Source organism: Triturus cristatus, chromosome 2_1 (genome assembly GCF_964204655.1).
Source record: "Triturus cristatus chromosome 2_1, aTriCri1.1, whole genome shotgun sequence".
Lineage (NCBI taxonomy): Eukaryota > Metazoa > Chordata > Amphibia > Caudata > Salamandridae > Triturus > Triturus cristatus.
Window position 1 is genome coordinate 671,907,064 of NC_140581.1, and position 22,176 is coordinate 671,929,239.

At 54.2% G+C, this 22,176-nt stretch overlaps 1 protein-coding gene across 1 annotated transcript in view; it reads left to right on the forward strand.

The window, feature by feature from the left end:
• Positions 1 to 22,176, forward strand: part of SLC25A46 (solute carrier family 25 member 46) — a 135,028-nt gene that overhangs the window by 39,363 nt on the left and 73,489 nt on the right. The window contains exon 2 of the mRNA XM_085632586.1: positions 1,733 to 1,775. Coding sequence (XP_085488712.1) covers positions 1,733 to 1,775 — 43 coding nt within the window. The remainder of the gene's footprint in view (positions 1 to 1,732; positions 1,776 to 22,176) is intronic.

The following is a 22,176-nucleotide window of genomic DNA, read 5'->3' on the forward strand; positions in this document are numbered from 1 at the left end:
ACATCAGTAGGATATTTTTTATGCTTGATCTGCAGTTTCAGTGGCAGTGTAAGTTAGGAAGTTGACCATTCAATGCCTAAGGCAAGAGGCACCGCCAAAACATTAAAAAAAAATCGCTACTGTGTTCTGGATATTATGCTGCATGTCTAAACACTAATACGGGCCAAAATGCGAGACCTACTGGCTATGCCAATCATTGTTTTGTTATTGGCCTGGGTCTCGGGTTGGGTCCCCAGAGCCTGATAAGGCTGAAGGAGGGTGGGCTGCGCACCCTCTCCCCTTTTTTTTTCTGCAATTTGACCCTGCGGGTGGGGTCCCCGGGGTTTATCAAGGCTCGGGCAATCATCTGGTCCTGGTGGATGAGGTCCCCGTTGTTCGAAGCCCAACCATACGCTGCACATGCCAAAGGCTGTGTGCGGCATCAAGTTGCCAGCCTGCGGTGAGGTTGGCTACCTTCGGGTAGGTTGGATACAGGGCAACCAACTCCTTGCCACACACGCCCAAAAGCTGTGCGCAGTGTGAGGTTGGCTGCCTCCGGGTGGGTTGGCTGCAGGTCCTGTGGCCAACCTCGCAGTATGGGGGTGGCTGCCTGTAGGGGGCTGGAAGCAGGGCTTTGCCTTTGGCCAGGCCCTGCGGCCAACCCCCGCGCCACTGTGATTGGCGGGTTGGCTTTATGTATACTAGCAAAATATTACTTAAAGAAAAAAAAAAAAAGAAACTACAAAGTCACTGAAAAATAGCAACATTTAAGTAATGTTCTAGGTAGGTGAAAAGTTCAGTAGCAACATAACGTTTTAAACTAAAAAAAAAAAATAGAAATTCACCAGTTCTACTTACCTCCAGTAACTATAACTTGCGCCCCCACCATACACTGCTAATTACCCTACATATTGCGTCACTCATGACTTCTTCTATGACATCATTGATAATATCACTGCAACACTTGCAATGAAATTATTGATAAGAAACTGTGCATGGCGGGGGCGTGAGTTATAGTTACCTAAGGACACGCGTTAAGGTTACTTTATATAACAAACTGGTGAATTTCTGTGTTTTAAATAAAAAATATATATTTAAAACGTTACGATGTTACTGAACATTCTACCTAACTATACAGTTACTTTATCCTTTTTTTTTTTCTCTGTGTGTGTGTGTGTATATATGTGTTTATATATAGAGAGAGAGAGATGCATTTAGCAAAAGGGAATTTTTTTAATGTGATAACCATTTAAATTAAGTTGTACAATTTAAAGTACATAAATATTTATACATGTAGTGTTTTCATTGATTTAAATTACATAAAGTTAAAACATTCATAATAAAACATTGTAATACATTTATAGTTTAACTTGATTTCTAAAGTTTATTTTTTTAATATAATTGAAGTGTAAATTACAGCGTATATTTTTAACTGAGTTTCTAAACTGAATTGCGTATGTTTGTATTTTTGTGTGTGTGTGTGTGTGTATATAGATATATCTATCTATATATGTATATCCTGGAGAGAAATAGTACCACCTTACTTGCATAGTAGAGTTCTCCGGATGTACTGACCACAATGTAAACATCAGCAACGTCACAAATTATATTCGATACAAAGCCATTCAGTTACATAATGTTCGATGATTTGCAACTGTTTTTGCTCAAACTCATCCTAGAAGTGACTGATAATTTGATGCTACTTTTGAATGAAAACCTGAAACTTTTATTTTTTCTTTAAAATTTATTTCAGAGCAGTTGAATAGATTTGCAGGATTCGGTATTGGACTTGCAAGGTAAGGATTAATAATTAGATTTTGTTAATTTAATCATTAATTTACATTTTTTAATACATTGCCATCCCCAGATTTGTATTGTTTTGAAGAGCGGCAGTTCAGGGAGTAGTTTTTGGAAGCTTTATTCACTGCTAGCTTGTGTACAGAACCAGCATCTTGCCAGTATTGGAAACGTTCTAGGCGACCCTTTTACCTTTAGTGCACTGCGCACCCACCTTCTGCCCACTCTTCTCTTCCTCTTCACTTTGTCTCTCTAAATCTGATTAGAATTGAACTGTGCAATGAACCTGATTCTTTCACTTTGCAAATGTTGTCTAGTTACAATGTGTCTTTTTTCTTTGTGCAAATTATTTTTTTGCTGTTATGTGCGTTTTACCTAATTCTTTGCCTTTGCATCGGGTTCGGACCGGGTAACTGGAGATGGCACATCCAGTTTCTCTAACTCTAAATGTCCATCATAAACTGCCTCAGTAGCATGAGAATTTTTGCAACTTGTGTTTTTTAGATTTCAAACCAATGGATGTACTCCTCACTACTGGAACAATGTATTAGTCATTTTATTTCTGCTTTAGTGCCTTTCGGTTATACGTGTGAACCCTCGTTAAAAATTAAATGCATTACAGTTGCTTAGAAATTACAACATTTGGTCTTGTAGTCTTTTAATTTTCATTAGATTTTGCAGTTCAAGACTAACCCTATTTGGCATAGATGTATTGCGCTAGGAGTATCTCCACCCTGTGGGCAACTACCCATTTGATTCTGAGCTCTGTCTGCAATAAACCTTAATTCAGTGTGTCTCGCATTCTAGCTCTCTAAGAATGGTACAAATCCCCTATTTCATAGCACTTACTATAATGTAGTTCTGATTGCATCTTAGCTAGGTCTTCTAAGGACATCAGTTGCTGTATTATAGGAGACATGTACTCCTTTCCAAATGCATATTGTAGCTGTCACTGATTCGAAGACCGCTGTCAACTATCCATATTCTTTATATTTATCTTTAAAGGTAGCCCTGCGATCTAACCTTCTTTTAGTAAATTAAAAACTTTTGTTTATTTCCATCACGGTGGAGAAGTCTTCCTTTTCAATCTTTAGCTGAAACCCTCTGAAAACAGTTGTCATGAAATAAAACCTCTCTTTAGCTAACAATCCATTGGTCGGGTGTAAGGGATCTAAACAATTTGGCAACTGTCATTTATGATCTTTATTCCATCCTGCCTTCGGTAGTAGGAACACGGAGCACAGAAATATTTCTGCTTTGTTTTTTTCAACATTAAATGTTAACTTTATTGTGGTTGGCTAAGATTAATGTTGCTATAATCTGTCTCCTGCAAAACCTTTCAAACATTTAAAACTGATGCTGAAAACACAATCAACAGATTTTGAGCTAGACAATTTAATTGCTTCCCTCTTGTTGTAATCACCTGGCAACTGTGAAATTGATTGTTTCTCAGAGTGTACTTCTATCTGTTTTTTAACTCCGAATCATAATTCTATGTAGCAGTAGGCCACCACTTGTTAGATTTTTATCAAGCTAGTAGCCCTGCTATTCAGGCATAAAGTTAAGTGGAAATAGCTGGAAAGTCCTGTACCTAAGCCACACCCATAAGATCAGCCATAATATAATCATTTAAAGGTTGTCTGTTTCTCAGTAAATACGTGTTTGTTGGTGTGTAATGTGTGAACTTACAATTTAATTCTCAAAAGCTTAGACTTGCAAGAAGTTTTTCTGCCCAGGTTTGTTCAGCTGACTGAATTCTCTACTTCGTATCTCCCAAAACACATAATAAAAGATTGTAAGAATATTCACCTGGCCACACTGCTTATTTTTCCCATATCATGTTGTCTTGTTTTGAGTTCCGAAGAGGGTGATATAAACTCTGATGTAAAGCTCTTGAGTTGTTCTGGTGTTGTTCACTGGTCACCGCCCCCCCCCCCATAGTCCAGCAGATACTTAAGTGGATTTTTTCTTGGGAAACTATAGGAGCCAGCCTGACACTGCAAACTTGTACACCAAACACAGGTCTTTTTTTGGGCCTTTATCTTCAGAGATGAACCTGCCTCTCTCCGGAGGTGTTAGAAAAACCCACTCCCACACCGGAAGGGTGGTGGTGGTGTTCTCCCAGACGCGCTGTGGGTGCTTGGCTCGAGCGGTAAGGAAGGCACCGTGTTAAGCATACGACATACCCACACAATAACCATGCGTGCATCCGTTCCAAAAACGACTCTACACCTTAAAAAATATACTGAAAATATATCTCTTTATCTTCTTTTCTCTTAGTTGCTGATTAAATAAATAATAATACAATCACAGTACACAAGGCTTTTTCTGTGGAAGGGTACGTCAAATAAATACTGTCTTAACGATTCACTAAATAAGGTAGATCATAAATAATCAGGGCATAAATATAAGTGCATTACGTAACAGGCAATTAAATATTATGAGGCCATAAATACTGTGAGGCAATAAATACTGTGAGGCGATAAATACAATAAATACAGTGCTCTCAATAAATAATAAAAGCCAACAGTGACACTTGAAAATCAGTTCACATTCCTGAGGTTCTATGGGATGATTTGACCCAATCCCAGCTTGTAGAGATTTGGATGGCCTGAGGGGTATACTCCCTGGCTTGGACAAGGCTGAGGCCTAAACTGAGGTAGATCAAGGGGGAATCTAGAGATCTGGCTCTCCCACACTACACAACCCCTCTGTATTAGTCTCAGCTCACCCCTGGCACAATCAAGCTGGTTCCAGCACCTCTCTAGCCCCTAGGATAGTCTCTCAGGGCTTCACAGGGCCTTAGGCGCCCTCTATTCCACTTACTGCCCTTTTTATGAAGCTCCGACGCCGCTGGAGTCGTGTCGACGCCGTGAGGCGGCTCCGGTTCGATGTCGGCGGCCTCGGCGCAATGTCAGTTCTTGACGACGTCGATAGGCGGCTCCGGTTCGATGTCGGCGGCCTCGGCTCGATGTCGACCTCCGGTTCGATGACGTCGGGCAGTCTTGGCTCGATGTCGACTTCCGTTGGCTCCGGTTCGATGTCGGCGGCCTCTGCTCGATGTCGACCTCCGGTTCGATGACGTCGGGCAGTCTTGGCTCGATGTCGACTTCCGTCGGCTCCGGTTCGATGTCGGCGGCCTCGGCTCGATGTCGACCTCCGGTTCGATGACGTCGGGCTATCTTGGCTCGATGTCGACTTCCGACGGCTCCGGAGTGCGATCTCCACTCCCGACCTCCGGCACGATTCTCTTCAGGTTCCGGCGACTCCGGAGTGCGATCTCCACTCCCGACCTCCGGCACGATTCACCTCGGTCTCCGGCGACTCCGGAGGGCGGACTTCACTCCCCCGTCGACGCCGCACACTCTACCTCGGGTGACTTCCTCCTCGACCTCTGGGACTCTCCACGACCTCCGTCGGTGCCCTCTCTCGACCTCTGGCAGCTCCGGGTACGACGTCTGCTTTCCAGTCAGCGCCGCTTCTCCACCTCGGGCTCCAGGTCTCCAGGCTTCTCGACGTCGGACTTCAGGTAGTTACCAGTAACCAGGTCAGGTACTTGCTGTTCTTTACTTTTAAGGCCTGTTCCTGCTGTCCAGGTCCGTAAGATGGTTTTTCTTGCTTTCTCCCACACAGGACTCCAGGCTGGGCTCAGTCAGTAGGGACTAGTATCAAGGGTGGGTTTATGGACCCCACTCCAGGCACAAGTTTCCACCCCTGCTGCCTCACTCCTTCCTCCTTCAGGTTTCTGCTGCTCTCTCTTCACCAGTCCGGTGCCAACTGCCAGCTCCAACTGTCAACTCTGGCTTAGCTTCCCAACATTCCAAACCGCCTCCAACTGTCACAGGGTTCCAGAATGTTGCAGAAGGTTCTAGTAGGTTCCAGTGATGTCACAGGTGACAATGGGTGGCCACCATTTTGTGCTCAAGGCCCTCAGACAGAAGTTCCAGGGGTAGATAAAATGGCTCCCTGAATCTGCATCAATACTAAAAAGTCTGGTGGTTCCCAAAAAGGAAAAATACTAACAGGGTTTGAGGCAAAAGTGGGACAAAATAAATAATGATGAGGAGGGACCACCCAAAGGGCTGACAGGTCTAACACGCGTCCCCCCCCCAGCTGAAAGTGGGGAGAGCTACCCAACCCCTTGGGAGTTCTCATCACTAAGGCGGAAATACCTTGAGAGACTGTCTGCATTGGCGTGGTCCACTCCAGGCCGATGTTCCACCTGAAAGTCCATTCCCTGTAGGGAGATAGACCACCTCAACAACTTGGGATTTTCCCTGTTAGACGGCGACCTCAGAGGAGCCCGGAAAGGGGGTCCTGACTACCCTGAGACCCACCCTCAAAGTATCGCAGCCGGGCACTGGCGGGAGACTCCTCAGGAGGAGAAATCTCGTATCGAGGACGTACTTCTGGCACCACACGACACAGAAACACCACCCCGTGCGTTCTTAGGAACCAATCTTTATCAAACAGGTTAGCACTGCAAATATGTACAAGGAGAGCACGGGCTCAATGAGTCTCGGAAGGGATAGGGGGTAGCGGGACAGTCTCTGGCAGGGCTCGACAAATCCACTCGACCGCTCGCATTTGCGAGGTAAATTTAATGAGGTCGAGCTATTTTTAGGTCCTACTCGCCCTTACTGGCGAGTAGAAAAACATACTAACTTTTGTCCTCTGTCATTGAAAACGGAGAAAATGTGACAAGATAACAAGATTTAAAGAGCTTTTTATTGCTCACAAAGCAAATGAGCAATAAAGATGTCTTTAAATCTAATTATCTTGTCACATTTGCTCCGCTTTCAGAGACGGAGGTCAAGTAGGTTGCTGTTAGGTCGAGGAGATATTTCAAGGTACTAAACCTGCAGGACTAGTACCATTTTTCAGATTTTTCGAGCCCTGTCTGGTAAAGGGTTCAAGGCCAGGACGTACCCGGCGCACAGCTCACAATCCTCGATCTGGGGGGTAGGCTGGTTGTCGTGGGGTCCGGCGGGACCGGTGGAGTCTGTGGAAGCCGCGAGTCACTCAGCGGGCTCAGGTACAAGTTCGGCGGTCTTACGATCTTCAGGGAGCCGCGAGTCACTCAGCAGGGCTCAGGTACAAGTTCGGAGGTCTTATGATCTTCAGGGAGCCGCGAGTCACTCAGCAGGGCTCAGGTACAGTTCGGAGGTCTTACGATCTTCAGGGAGCCGCGAGTCACTCAGCAGGGCTCAGTTACAAGTTCGGAGGTCTTACGATCTTCAGGGAGCCGCGAGTCACTCAGCAGGGCTCAGGTACAGTTCGGAGGTCTTACGATCTTCAGGGAGCCGCGAGTCACTCAGCAGGGCTCAGGTGGTTCTAAGTTCCAGGAGCCGCGACCGCGTCAGCAGGCTCTCGTTGTTCCAGCGTCGAATCTGCCGGACAGTCCCAGAGCACCCCTTGTTATAGGTCGACCCCTCTTTGATGTCCGGAGTCTGTGCAGGCAGGGGTCTTGTCACCTGGGGGTCGCTTGTCGGGGTTTCCTGCCATTGTCTTGTGATCTTTTCAGGGCCGGGTCGGGAGGAGTCCCAGACACCCAGCAGGCGTGGAGCCAGCCCTCAGGGAGGCCGGAGGGCCGATCGAAACCCATCGTCCCAGGGGAGTCCAGAGGTGCGATAGAAACTGCTCCTCCCTCTCTCATCCCCTGGAAGCGTGATGTCCTCCAGCCGGAGTGGCGCCTCTAGGCCCGGGTCGCGCTGGGGCCGGGCGGCCATCTTGGTGCATGAAGTGGGCACGCGGGCCCGGGGTGGCCGAAGGGAGAGAGGCCATGGACGAGGATGTCCGGGTCGGGTGCGTGTGTTCTGGTGGAAAGGATCGGTTAGGCCGGGGGATTGGGGCTGCCGGTACCAGGTTAGGTGGTGTGGGGACCAGTAGAGCCATGTTACGAGGCCGGGTCCAACACGCGTCCCCCCCCCCCAGCTGAAAGCCGGAGAGAACTGCCCATCATCTTGGGGGGGTTCTCTTCGCTGAGGCGGAAGAACCGGGAGACGCCGTCAGCGTTGGCGTGGTCCGTACCAGGGCGATGTTCTACGGTGAAATCCATCCCCTGGAGGGAGATTGACCACCGCAGTAGCTTGGGGTTTTCTCCCCGCATCTGCATGAGCCATCGTAAGGGCCGATGGTCAGTTTGGACTTTGAAATGGGTGCCGAACAGGTAGGGGCGTAGTTTCTTGAGTGCCCAGACCACGGCAAAGGCTTCGCGCTCAATGGTGCTCCATCGCTGTTCTCTGGGCAACAGCCGCCGGCTGAGGAAGGCGACGGGCTGGTCTAGGCCCTGGTCATTCATCTGGGACAGGACGGCCCCAATGCCATGCTCGGAGGCATCGGTTTGGACTACAAACTCCTTGGAGTAGTCTGGAGCCTGGAGGACGGGGGCCGTGCACATGGCCTTCTTTAGGGCATCGAACGCCTCCTGGCAGGTGGTCGTCCACTGCACCTTCTTTGGCTGTTTTTTGGATGTGAGTTCTGTGAGGGGGCCGACAAGGCTGCCATACCCCTTGATGAATCTGCGGTAGTAGCCAGTGAGGCCCAGAAAGGCTCGGACCTCCGTTTGGGTGGTGGGGGGTTCCCAGGCCACGATGGCGTCGATCTTTGGCTGTAGAGGGGCGACCTGGCCACTCCCGACCTGGTGCCCCAGGTAGACTACTCATCCTTGCCCAATTTGGCACTTGCTGGCTTTTACTGTGAGGCCTGCATGGCGCAGGGCGGTTAGCACCCTCTGGAGGTGCTCACTCCATTCGGAACTGAAAACGGCGATGTCGTCTAGATAGGCCGCGCTGAACTGTTCCAGCCCGGCCAGGACTCTATTCACCAGTCGCTGGAAGGTGGCCGGGGCATTTTTCATTCCGAAGGGCATTACGCGGAAGCGGTAATGCCCATCTGGGGTGGAGAAGGCGGACCGCTCCTTGGCCCCCACGGTGAGCGCAATCTGCCAGTATCCGCAGGTGAGGTCGAAGGTGCTGAGGAACCGGGCTGCCCCGAGTCGGTCAATGAGCTCGTCGGCTCGTGGAATGGGGTGGGCATCGGCTCGGGTGACGTCATTGAGCCCCCGGTAGTCCACACAGAACCGGAGCTCGGGGGCGACACCGGGGGCCGCTGCCTTCGGGACTAGGACCACTGGGCTGGCCCAGGGACTGTCAGATGGCTCGATCACCCCCATGGTCAACATCTTTGAGACTTCAGCTTGAATGCAGGACATGCTCGGTGTCTCACCGGCGGGCTGTCCCCGGTGTCCACGTCATGGACACACCAGTTGGTGACTCGGGGGATCAGGGAGAAGAGGTCGGCAAATTGTCCTAGTAGCTGGCGGCAGTCCTCTTGTTGCTGGGCAGTGAGAGCTGGGGAGAGGTTCACTCCCTCCACGGAGCCATCCTGCTCCTTGACACACAGGAGGTCCGGGAGGGGATCGGACTCCTCTTCGGCCCCGTCATCGGTGGCCAGCAGGAGGCTCAGTTCTGTCCGCACGAAGTGAGGCTTGAGGCGGTTCACGTGAAGGACCCGGAGGGGATCCCGAGGCGACTGGACGTCCACCAAGTATGTGACTTGACTCTTCCGCTCAATCACTTTGTAGGGCCCGGTCCACCTGTCCTGGAGGGCGCCTGGCTTCACGGGGGCCATGACCCATACTTGTTGGCCCGGCTGGAACTCGACCAGAGTGGCATTCTGGTCGTACCAGCGCTTCATCTCTTCTTGGCTTGTCTCTAGGTTGGCCTCGGCCAGTGCTTGGAACTTCCTGGTCTGGTTCCGGAGGGTCAGAACATAGTGGAACACATCTCGTGGGGTGGTCTGGGGTGCCGCCTCCCACCCTTCCTTAACCAAGCTGAGGGGACCTCGGACGGGGTGTCCATAGAGCAACTCAAACGGGCTGAACCCTAGGGACTTCTGGGGGACCTCTCGGTAAGCGAACAAGAGGCAGGGGAGCAGGACGTCCCACTTACGCCGGAGGGGCTCTTCTAGGCCGGTGATCATCCCTTTCAGAGTCCTGTTAAACCTCTCTACTAGGCCGTTCCCTTGGGGATGGTACGGGGTGGTGAATTTGTAGGACACTCCACATTGTTGCCACAGGGACGTCATGTACTTCGAGATAAAATTAGTGCCGCGATCGCTTACGACCTCGCGGGGAAAACCTACCCGGGAAAAGATCCCCATCAGGGCCCGGCCTACTACGGGGGCCGTGACGGTGCGTAGGGGGATCGCCTCAGGGTATCGGGTGGCGTGATCCACCAGGACCAGGATGAAACGGTGACCTTGGGAGGTGGGGGGGTCCAGGGGCCCCACGATGTCGATCCCGACTTGTTCAAAGGGGGCACTGACGACCGGGAAGGGTTGGAGGGGAGCCTTGCGCTTCCCCCCACTCTTCCCACTAGCTTGGCACGTGGGACAGGACTTGCAGTGGGCTTCTACAGCTGCTCTCATTCTAGGCCAGTAAAAATGGTTCACGAGACGGCTGTAGGTCTTGTCTTGACCCAGGTGGCCGGCGAGGGGGACGTCGTGGGCTAAGCCCAGGAGGAAGTCTCGGAAGCGGAGGGGTACCACCAGCACCCGTCCGGATCCCAGCTCCACCGACTTCTGCTCACTGTACAATATGCTATTCTCCCAATAAATTCGGTGCGTTCCAGTTTGGTCGCCTGCGGCTTGGCCCTCGGCCTGGCGCCGTAGTCCGACCAGGGAAGGACAAGTGGCTTGCTCCCGGCAAAACTCCTCCCGGGTGGGCCCGCCCTCGTGGCGCCATTGGGCCAACTCGGGTAGATCGCCTAACTCGGGGACCGGGGCGGTGTCGGACAGTGAGGGTTCGTCGCTGGCGACGGGCCCTTCCGATGGGGGGACGGGAGGACCCTCGGGGGTTACTGCTCTGACTTCTTCGGTCGGGGCGTCTTCGACTTCTCCCAGGGGGGGAAGTCGAGCTGACATGGATCGGGTGGTGGCGCACACCCACTCGGGGAGCCCCATCATCTCTAGGTGGGCCTTGCGCTCGACGTGCTTCCAGGGAGAACTCTCCAGGTCGTTCCCTAAGAGGCAGTCGACCGGCTGGGAGGTTCTTACGGCAACCCTCAGTTTACCTATCACTCCACCCCACTCAAACGGCACCAGAGCTACCTGACACATACTCTCTCTATTATCTGCGGAAATTACTGGGCAAAAGACGTTGGGGAGGATCTGCTCCTCGGGGACTAAGTGCCTGAGGACACCGGTGATGCTGGCCCCGGTGTCCCGCAGGGCCTCTATTTGGTGGCCATTGATCTTGACGAGCTGCCCGTATTTCTTCGTGTTGGAGGGCAGGAGGCTACCAGGGACCATCTCCCTATCTCCCAGGGATACTAGGGCCATGGCTGCGGGTTCCCACTCCCCGGTTTCCTCAACCTCCTCCCCCAGAGCTATGTTGGCTATCTGTCTTGCAGGGGTGTTTTGGGTGGCCATGGGGCATTCTGGGTCATTGGCGTAGTGCCCGGGCTTCTGGCAACGGAAACAAGTGACGGTTACCCTGTGTCCCCGTCTCCCGGGGGGTCCGGTTACTGGTGGGGGGGGCGCTGGGAAAGGTGGAGGTTGGGTCTTTGGGGGACTAGGCTGGGACTCTCTCTGGCCTCCCTGGTTCCCCCCTCCTCTCTGGCGGGGTGGTCCCTGACTGGCTCGGGGGTATTCTCCTACCATGCCCCGGGTGACCCGGGTGTTGGTCCAGCGGTCTGCCTCCACTGCCAGCTTCCTGGGGTCGGTGAGTTTGCTGTCAAGCAGATGCTGGCGTAGTTCCACAAAGCAGTTCGCAGCCAGGTGTTCCCACAACAGGAGGTCGGTGAGTTCCTCAAGGGTGGTGACTTTGCTGCCCTTGACCCACCCATCGAAGGCCCGACTAAAAAAGTTTACATATTCCACCCAGGTGGTGCCCGGGATTTTCCTGCAGTCCCGGAATCGCTGGCGGTACATCTCGGGGTGAGACCGTACCTTGTGAGTAGAGCCTCTTTCATGTGGCTGTAGGAGGTCTGCAGAGAGAGGGGTAGGTCGAGCAGGGTGTCTCTTCCTTCGCTCAGAAACCGTCCCCACAACCCTGCCCCCCAGTCCTTCTGCGGGACCCGATGGGAGGTCATGGCTACCTCGTAGGCCCTGAACCATTGTTGAATGTCATCGTTTTTATAATATTCCTTGACCACGTCCTTGGGGATGTGGACTTTCTGCTCCGCCGGGGAGGTCGCCTCTCGGTTTCCCGGGGGCCTCCCTTCCTCACTTCTGGCCTTGAGCTCGATTTCTTTCAAGCTGCGTTCGTGCTCTAGTTGGAGCTTCCTTCCTTCGTGTTCCCGTTGGAGCTTCTTCTCTTCTAGTTCGCCTTGCACGCGCATTTGCTCTACTGCTAGCTTTTTCTCTGCTAACTTTAATTCGCCTTCGATTTTGAGTTTAGCTAACTCGAGTTCGTGATTGCGGCTTCTCTCTCTGTCCGCGAGTTCTTCCGGGGATAGGCCCCCGTCTGGTACGATGCCTCGCACCTGATTGCTGCTGCTTTCGCCTTGGGGGGGTTCGGCCTCGTCGGGGCGCTCCCCCGTGTCTTCCGGGCGGGAGGCCCCGGCATCCACCCAGGCTTTCAGTGCTTTCTGCAAATCTTCCTTGGTGTTGAGACCGGTGGTAGCGATTCTAAGTTCTTTGCAGAATTGCTTTAGTTCTTTGTGTGTGTATTCTTCTAGTTGTTCCACCTGGAACACCCTGTTGGCGTTGATTTCTGCGGGGATCATGGCGTTTTCTTCTGCCATCTTTGTCGGTAGTGCGTCCGTCGTTCACGGTACGATCTCTCGGTGATGGGCCCGAATCCCGTCGCTTGCCACCAATGTTAGACGGCGACCTCAGAGGAGCCCGGAAAGGGGGTCCTGTCTACCCTGAGACCCACCCTCAAAGTATCGCAGCCTGGCACTGGCGGGAGACTCCTCAGGAGGAGAAATCTCGTATCGAGGATCGTACTTCTGGCACCACACGACACAGAAACACCACCCCGTGCGTTCTTAGGAACCAATCTTTATCAAACAGGTTAGCACTGCAAATATGTACAAGGAGAGCACGGGCTCAATGAGTCTCGGAAGGGATAGGGGGTAGCGGGACAGTCTCTGGTAAAGGGTTCAAGGCCAGGACGTACCCGGCGCACAGCTCACAATCCTCGAGCTGGGGGGTAGGCTGGTTGTCGTGGGGTCCGGCGGGACCGGTGGAGTCTGTGGAAGCCGCGAGTCACTCAGCGGGCTCAGGTACAAGTTCGGCGGTCTTACGATCTTCAGGGAGCCGCGAGTCACTCAGCAGGGCTCAGGTACAGTTCGGAGGTCTTACGATCTTCAGGGAGCCGCGAGTCACTCAGCAGGGCTCAGGTACAAGTTCGGAGGTCTTACGATCTTCAGGGAGCCGCGAGTCACTCAGCAGGGCTCAGGTACAAGTTCGGAGGTCTTACGATCTTCAGGGAGCCGCGAGTCACTCAGCAGGGCTCAGGTACAAGTTCGGAGGTCTTACGATCTTCAGGGAGCCGCGAGTCACTCAGCAGGGCTCAGGTGGTTCTAAGTTCCAGGAGCCGCGACCGCGTCAGCAGGCTCTCGTTGTTCCAGCGTCGAATCTGCCGGACAGTCCCAGAGCACCCCTTGTTATAGGTCGACCCCTCTTTGATGTCCGGAGTCTGTGCAGGCAGGGGTCTTGTCACCTGGGGGTCGCTTGTCGGGGTTTCCTGCCATTGTCTTGTGATCTTTTCAGGGCCGGGTCGGGAGGAGTCCCAGACACCCAGCAGGCGTGGAGCCAGCCCTCAGGGAGGCCGGAGGGCCGATCGAAACCCATCGTCCCAGGGGAGTCCAGAGGTGCGATAGAAACTGCTCCTCCCTCTCTCATCCCCTGGAAGCGTGATGTCCTCCAGCCGGAGTGGCGCCTCTAGGCCCGGGTCGCGCTGGGGCCGGGCGGCCATCTTGGTGCATGAAGTGGGCACGCGGGCCCGGGGTGGCCGAAGGGAGAGAGGCCATGGACGAGGATGTCCGGGTCGGGTGCGTGTGTTCTGGTGGAAAGGATCGGTTAGGCCGGGGGATTGGAGCTGCCGGTACCAGGTTAGGTGGTGTGGGGACCAGTAGAGCCATGTTACGAGGCCGGGTCCAACATTCCCCCTTCATCTGCATCAGCCAACGAAGGGGTCTGTGGTCGGTCTGAACCAGGAAGTGCGAGCCAAACGGGTATGGCCGCAACTTCTTCAGAGCCCATACCACTGAAAAGGCTTCACGCTCTATTGCACTCCACTTCTGTTCCCTGGGAAGTAGTCTCCGGGATAGGAAGACCACGGGTTGATCCAGACCCTCTTCATTGAGTTGCGATAACACTGCCCCAATGCCATGTTCTGATGCATCCGTCTGGACAATGAACTTCTTGGAAAAGTCTGGGGCCCTTAAGACCGGGGCCTCGCACATGGCTTTCTTTAGTCTCACAAAGGCCTGCTGACAAGCCTCCGTCCAGACTACCCGTCGAGGTTGTTTCTTGGACGTGAGCTCCGTGAGGGGGGCTACAATGGTACCGTACCCCTTCACGAAGCGGCGGTAATATCGCGTGAGGCCCAGAAAAGCTCGGACCTCAGTCTGTGTCTTGGGGGGGTTCCCAGGCCATGATGGCCTGGATTTTCGCCTGGAGGGGTTGCACCGCTCCCCTACCCACCAAGTGTCCAAGGTACACTACCGACCCCTGCCCGATCTGGCACTTGCTGGCCTTGATCGTCAATCCAGCTTGTCTCAGGGCCTGGAGAAAAGCTTGCAGGTGACGCAAGTGATCCTCCCAGCTGTTACTGAAGACGGCTATGTCATCCAGATAAGCAGCAGAGAAACTCTCCATTCCGGTGAGGATCTGGTTTACCAGGCGCTGAAACGTGGCAGGTGCGTTCCTTTTTTTTTTTTTTTTTTTTTTTTGAAACCGTTTATTACAAAATTCAAAAAATATACAAAGATGGGCCTACAACCTTCAGGCCGGCCGCTAGCAAACAAAAGGAGCATATGATACAAACAATAGCGCGCATGCTGCGGCACAGGAAAATGCACAGGAGTTAGCAGCGTTGATAGCCACACCATCCGGACCCCACATAACGGTTTCTTTTTAATATAAATAACAACAGGAAACAAATCCACAAGGCAACCCACAATCGGAAACAGCAGCATGTGCTCCCCTAGAAGGGGGACCCTACCAATCCATAGGAGTATCAAGGGGGGGAGAAGGTCAGGACAGGGACTAGGTGGACTCAGAGCCCGGTACCGGGGCGATAAACCTGCTAAGGGGACGGGGCCGGAGACGGATCGGGCAATAACGGCGGGGTACAGATTCCCCCGCGGTAGGCGTTCCAGGGGCCCCATACTTTCACCCATGTCCCAGGCTTACCTCTCGCAACATACACCACCTTTTCCCGAAACATGCACCAGTCCATGTTGTCCTTCCAGGCCGAGACAGTCGGCGACCTCTGGGAACCCCACAGTTGGGCTATGTCGCGCTTGGCCACCATATATCCCAGAGTCACCCACCACGTCTGTGGCGCCGAGTAGTCGGTTGGTTCCCGCACATTCAGAAGGCATCTCCTCGCTTCGGGCAACAGCGACACACGCGTAACCACCCGCAGGACCTCATGCACACCACGCCAGAATCGCTCCACCTCCGGGCATTCCCACAAAATATGAAGAAAGGTCCCCAAAGAACCACACCCACGCTTACACAGCCCGTCCACAGCATAGCCCATACGCAATAGCCTTGGCCCCGTGACGTAGACCCTATGGAGTATCTTGAGCTGGACGAAGCGAAGGTGGGCCGGTATGGCCACCTCTTTCGGGGAGGCCACCGCGGAGACCCAGTCCTCATCGTCCAGCTCCAATCCATCGGCAACCCATGCCTCACGAAGGCTAGTTAGCAGTCCCGCGCGGTCATTGATAAGTTTTTTATAGATTAGTGAAATCGTGCTTTCCGGTACATGTCCATCTAGCACTCTGTCCTCCAGAGGGGAATACTCCGGGATGGAGGCAACGTCCGGGAAGACGGAGCATAGCGCATGACGGACCTGCATATACCGAAAGTACTCCCTGTCCTGCAACTGGAATTCCGTCTGCAGCATCTCGAACGTTTTGAATCCCCCCCCTAGTCCAGAGATCACCCACCCTGCTGATGCCTATCATGTCCCACTTCTCGAAGCCCTTCGAGGTCCACAGGGCGCCCAACTGCTCAGATGCGTATAGTGGCGACGCCCGGGTCAAACGATCTTTCCACCCCATCGCTACATTAGCCGCGTGCCACACCCGCACCATGACACGCGTGTGGCCCGTCAGACGTGCGTCGGGCGAGCTGGAGTAAAGCGCTCGGTTATAATCACCACCCGGCAGTAACATCTTATCCATTTCAAAGGCCGGGTTTAGAGCGGGCCCGTACAGGCCGTGATTAATCGCGGCCAGCTGGGAGGCCCAATAATACCGTTTGATATCCGGGAGGGCAATCCCCCCGTCATACCATGGGAGCGTCAGCTTCGCCAGGGCGATACGCGGTCTCCCTTCCCAGAACAGGCGGCGTTGCAAACTCTCCACTTCGCGGAAGTAGCGCGCCGGGACGACGTCCATTGTGTTCTGCAGAGCGTACAGGAAACGCGGCAGCAACATCATCTTAAACAATGCCGCCCGGCCGAGCGGCGAGAGCGGCAAGCGCCTCCAACGCGCGACATCCTCCTTCAGGCGCTGGAGGGGGGGAAGCAAGTTCTGACTATATCGGGCCTCCGCGTCCAGGGTAATGAAGACACCCAGGTACCTAAATCCCCGCGGGGCGATCTGGATAGGACAGCCCCGCGGAAGGACAGGAGCCTCCCCGGAGAGAACATACACGCACGATTTAGCCCAGTTGATGACAAGGCCGGAGTTATGGCCAAATTAATGCAGTACATCAACCAGTACTATCAGTGATTTACGTGGGGAAGCCAGGTACAGGAGAATGTCATCGGCGTATAGGGATACGCGGTCCTCATACTCGGGGGTCCAGCGGAGACCACGGATAGAAGGATGCCACCGCAGCCACTCCGCCAGGGGCTCCAAGACGAGTGCGAAAAGGAGCGGCGATAACGGGCAGCCCTGCCGCGTGCCTCTGCCCAGCTCGAACGGAGCCGACACTCTACCGTTCACAACCACCTGTGCCAGCGGGCCGGAGTACAACAATTTAACCCAACTGATGAACCCTGGGCCAAACCCAAATTTCGCGAGCGTCGCCCAAATATATGGCCATTCAAGTGTGTCAAACGCCATAGTGGCGTCCAAGGACGCCAAGATGGCCGGCTCCCGTATGAACGGGACACGTGCGAGCACCCCATGCAAACGCCGCAGGTTAAGCGCTGTGTTGCGATGGGGAATGAAGCCGGACTGATCCTGGTGAATCAAGTCACACACTACGCCGACCAGTCGATTGGCCAACACTTTGGCAAGAATTTTGGGCTCCGCATTCAATAGCGAAATGGGCCGATAGGATGTGACCCGGTCCCGCGGCCTCCCCTCCTTGTGGATAACCACAATTGTAGCCAAACGCTGGTCTAGCGGGAGGGAACCCGTCGAGTGGGCCGCGAGGAACATAGCACGGAGATGTGGCGCCAGCGTATCCGGTCGCAGTTTATACAACTCGATGGGAAGACCATTAGGACCCATGGCCTTGCCGGAAGCGACCGAGCGTATGGCGAGGGCAATTTCTTCAGAAGTTGGAGCGGCGTCCAACGACACTCTGTCCTCCTCCGAAAGGGAAGGCAGCGCGATATCTCTGAGCAGGGCATGGGAATCCTCTTCAGAGCGGGAGGACACCGGGGAATACACCCCACGGAAATAGTCTGCGAAGCAGGAAACAATTTCTTCCGGTTCAGTGACACACACACCATTCTGTTTCTCAATCAAAGGGACAACTCGACTCGCTCTCTCCTTTTTGTCCAGCCACGCAATCAATTTACCAGCCTTATCACCCACATCATACAGTCTCCCCTGTTGCTCTCTACTGAGGCCCCTGGCAGCCTCCGTGACGAGGGCCTTATAGGCCGCTTGCTTGAGTCGGAGAACATGTAATTTATCATCCGTCACCCCACATTCTAGATCACCCTCCAACTCGGTTATCTCAGCTTGAACACGGGTCACCTCCTCCTGCTCGCGCCTCCGGGAGTGGGAAATAAGGGACAGGGCCTCTCCCCGGAGTACTGTCTTGAACGCCTCCCACAGTGAGACCGCCGATGACACAGACCCCACATTCTCGTCAAAGTGGCGCTTAAGGGATTTAACCAGCTCCGCGCGAATGGTGGGGTCACGCAGGTACCAGGGATTAATCGGGACCACCCTACCCTCTCCCCTCGGAAGAATATCAAAGCGCAACAAGAGCGGGGAGTGGTCCGAGATACCCCGTGCCAAATGGCTCACCTCCCCCACCCTCCCCACATGAGCCGCCGGAACCAGGACATAATCTAGCCGTGAGAGACTACCATGAGCCCCGGAATGGAATGTGTACTGTAACTGCGTGGGATGTTTCAAACGCCAACAATCCACCAGCCCCAAGGTATCCAAGAGGCCAGACAACCACGCCTGGGCCCGGGGGAGATCCCTAGGGGGGTGACGATCCACAGTTCCGGAAACCACAGCATTAAAATCCCCCCCCACCACTAGAATCCCCTCCGGAAGACCAAGGAGGAGACGCCCCAGGTCCGCAAAGGTGGTCGTCTGCAGCCCCGGCGGGACATATACTGACACAAAAACGACCACTCTGCCCTCCATTCTGCCCACCAAAACCGTATAACGTCCCCTGTCGTCATGGAGCACCTCATCAATCTCCAACGGGAGCGAGTTCTTAACCATAATGCCCACACCCCTTGAACCAGACGTGAAGCCCGAATGGGCCACAAGACGGTAGCCCCGTCGATTCATAGCACGAAAGGAGTTGCCAATGAGGTGTGTCTCCTGCAGAAAAACTATATCGGGCGAAATTCGCTTCAAGAACTGCAGGACCACACCTCGTTTTATCCTGTCCCCCAGTCCAATAACATTCCAGGACAACAAACTCAGTCCCCTACCCCCCATCATAAACAGAAGCCATCACTCGTCCCCCAGAGAGCACTTTAGAGATAACACAATGATACATTTGCCTTGTGGTGTAAACGAACAACACCCCACCCCAACCCACCCGCCCCAACAAAACTCCCCCCTCCCTGCACCCCTGCATGAGCCCGGACAGCCCCCCCAACTTGCAGTGTGCCTGTCGCCCCTATACAATCAAACTAGCTAAACCCCCTAGAGGAGGAAAGAGTACCCCTTCTAGACCCCACACAACCTCCATGGGAGAGGAAAGAACAAAGACAGAAGCTTGGTCGAAAGTGGCATCACAGTCGTCCAGAGTGAGGACCAATATCAACCCCTCAGTCCCGATCCAGTGGGGCGTCTCCTCCCGCCGCCCCCCCCCCCCCCCCCCATCTCGATCACGACCCCCAGACAGTGTGTCCAGCCAGTCCCCGGCCGCTTCGGGACGATCAAAAAAGTGCGTGCGACCATCCACCTCCACTCGTAGCTTGGCCGGGAAGAGCATGGCATATTTTAGGTTCATGTCCCGAAGTCGGCGCTTGACGCCCAGGAAGCTCAGTCTCTGCTTTTGGACCGCTTGGGTAAAATCAGGGTAAAAGTTCACCTCCATATTTTCCAGCTTAATCGGCCCTTGCAGTCTGGAGGCTTGCAAGATCGCGTCCCTGTCCCGAAAGTTAAAAATCCGGGCAATGAGAGGTCGCGGAGGGGCTCCGACCTTCGGCCTTCCCCCGGGAACTCTGTGGGCCCTCTCCACGGCAAAAAATTTACTCAGTCCCCGAGGCTGGAGATGGGTAGCGATCAGGTCCTCTACAAATAGATCCGCCGCCGCTTCCTCCCGTCCCTCGGGTACCCCGATGATGCGGATGTTGTTCCTCCGGGCCCGACTCTCAGAATCCTCAAGGCGCCGATCCATAAGTGCACTCGCCTGACGAAGTCGGCGCACCTCCGTTTGTAGGGCTGCCACCTCAGTCGTGAGGCCCGATGCGGTTTGGGCCAAAGAATCAACCCGGTCGTTGGTCTTGGAGAGATCAGCCCTCACCAGGCCAACATCCACGAGGACCGCGTCGATTGTATGTGCCAGGGTGTCGAACCGCTGGCCCACCGAGGCCTTCATCTCGGTAATGGCGCCCATGACATCTTGCTGAGTCAGATCCGTGGGCAAGTCCGGGGCATCAGAAGGGCCCTCAGAGGACTTGTGCGGTCCGCCGGGAGATCCCTTCTGGAGGGTATAGCGGTCCATGATGTTGGCCTGATGTACGGCGCCACGCCGGGTCGACTTGGTCTTTGACCGATCTCCATCTTGTTTCGTGGCCATCGCCACAGGTCTCACACTCGCACCAGCGACGCCGTAGAGGGCAGGCAATCGGGGCCACGAGCTCCGGGGGGGGCCACCCCAGATCAGCGGGTTGGGTCACAGCCGGCTGGCAGGCAGGGTCCCCCAGCGAGGCCACACCAACACAAAGAGCTCCGCGATCTCGCTCGCAGAGAAGGCAAGGGGATGCGAAAGTGAAAGCGAAAGTGCGGGGTACGCGACTCGCCAGGCCCAGCCCGCCGTTGTTGTTCACTTTGCCACCGGGTCACCCCCCAGCGCAAATCCGGGGTCCGGCGAGAAGAAGGCCGCAAACTTCAATCGGTGCTCACTCCGGCACCCGAGGTCCGATTTGAGAACGGGAAACGGGTACCACCTCAGCTCAGGCTCACAGTCCCCTCAACCGAGGCAGGATGAATACAGGATAAATGTAGGAGGTTGCGGAGGTCCTCGGGAGCCTCGCACCTACGCGGCCATCTTGGTTGCGCGCTACGCTCCTCCGGCAGGTGCGTTCTTGAGCCCAAAGGGCATCACACAGAACTGGTAGTGGCCATTGGGCGTGGAGAAGGCTGACCTTTCCCTTGCTCCATCAGTCAAAGAGATCTGCCAGTACCCAGAAGTAAGGTCAAAGGTACTTAGATATTGGGCAGCTCCCAGCCGGTCAATCAATTCATCCGCCCTAGGGATCGGATGAGCATCAGTTTTGGTTACTGAATTCAGTCCCCGGTAGTCCACACAGAACCTCAGTTCCGGTTGGGCACCCGGTGGTGCAGCTTTTGGTACTAGTACCACCGGACTGGACCAGGGGCTGCTAGAAGGTTCGATCACTCCTAGCTCCAGCATCTTAGTGACTTCACTGTGAATGCTGGCCTTCACCTTGTCTGACATCCGGTAGATCTTGGACTTCACAGGTGGGCTGTCTCCTGTGTCCACATCATGGACGCACAGGTGAGTCCTACCCGGAACAAGGGAGAACAACGAAGAGTACTGCCCCAGGACCTGGCGGCAGTCCTCCTGCTGTTCAGGAGTTAGAGATGGGGAGAGAATCACTCCCTCCACCGACTCATCCTTCTCTTGAGACGCAAACCAATCGGGGAGAGGCTCGCTTTCCACGTCCTCTGCTCCGTCAGTCACCATCATCAAGATTACTTCGGGCCTCTTGTGGTGGGGTTTGAGGCGGTTGGCATGCAGCACCCGTAGGGGCTGACGAGGGGTCTTAAGGTCCACCGAGTAGGTAGCCTTACCCTTCTTCTCCAACACCTCAAAGGGTCCTGACCAGCGATCCTGGAGGGCCCTAAGCTCTCCTGGTTCGATCACCCACACCTTCTGGCCAGGCTCCAACTCCACCGGGTGAGCGTTGTGGTCATACCACGCCTTCATCACTGCTTGGCTGGCTTCCAAGTTGTCAGAAGCTTGCTTCCACAACTTAGCCATTTGGCTCCGGAAGGCCAGCATGTAGCTCACCACATCCTGGGGAAGCTTTCTGGGAGTTCTTTCCCATCCGTCTCTCACCAGGTTGAGAGGTCCACGTACAGGGTGCCCATACAGAAGCTCGAAGGGGCTGAAGCCCACTCCCTTCTGTGGCACTTCCCTGTAGGAAAACAATAAACAGGGTAGGAGGACGTCCCATTTCCTCCGCAGGCTTTCAGGCAGACTTCTGATCATGCCTTTCAAGGTTTTGTTAAACCTCTCCACCAGACCATTGGTCTGGGGGTGGTAAGGAGTTGTGAACCGGTAGGTCACTCCACACTCCTTCCACATCGCCCGCATGTACGCTGACATGAAGTTGGTCCCCCTGTCGGACACAACTTCCTTGGGAAAACCCACTCGGGTAAAGATTCCCATCAGGGCCCTAGCCACAACAGGTGCTGTTATCGTCCTCAGAGGTATTGCCTCTGGGTACCGTGTGGCATGATCCACCAGGACCAGGATAAACCTGTGACCAGCTGATGTTGGCGGATCTAACGGACCCACAATGTCGATGCCCACCCTTTCAAAGGGGGTGCTAACGACAGGTAGTGGTTCCAGGGGAGCTTTCAG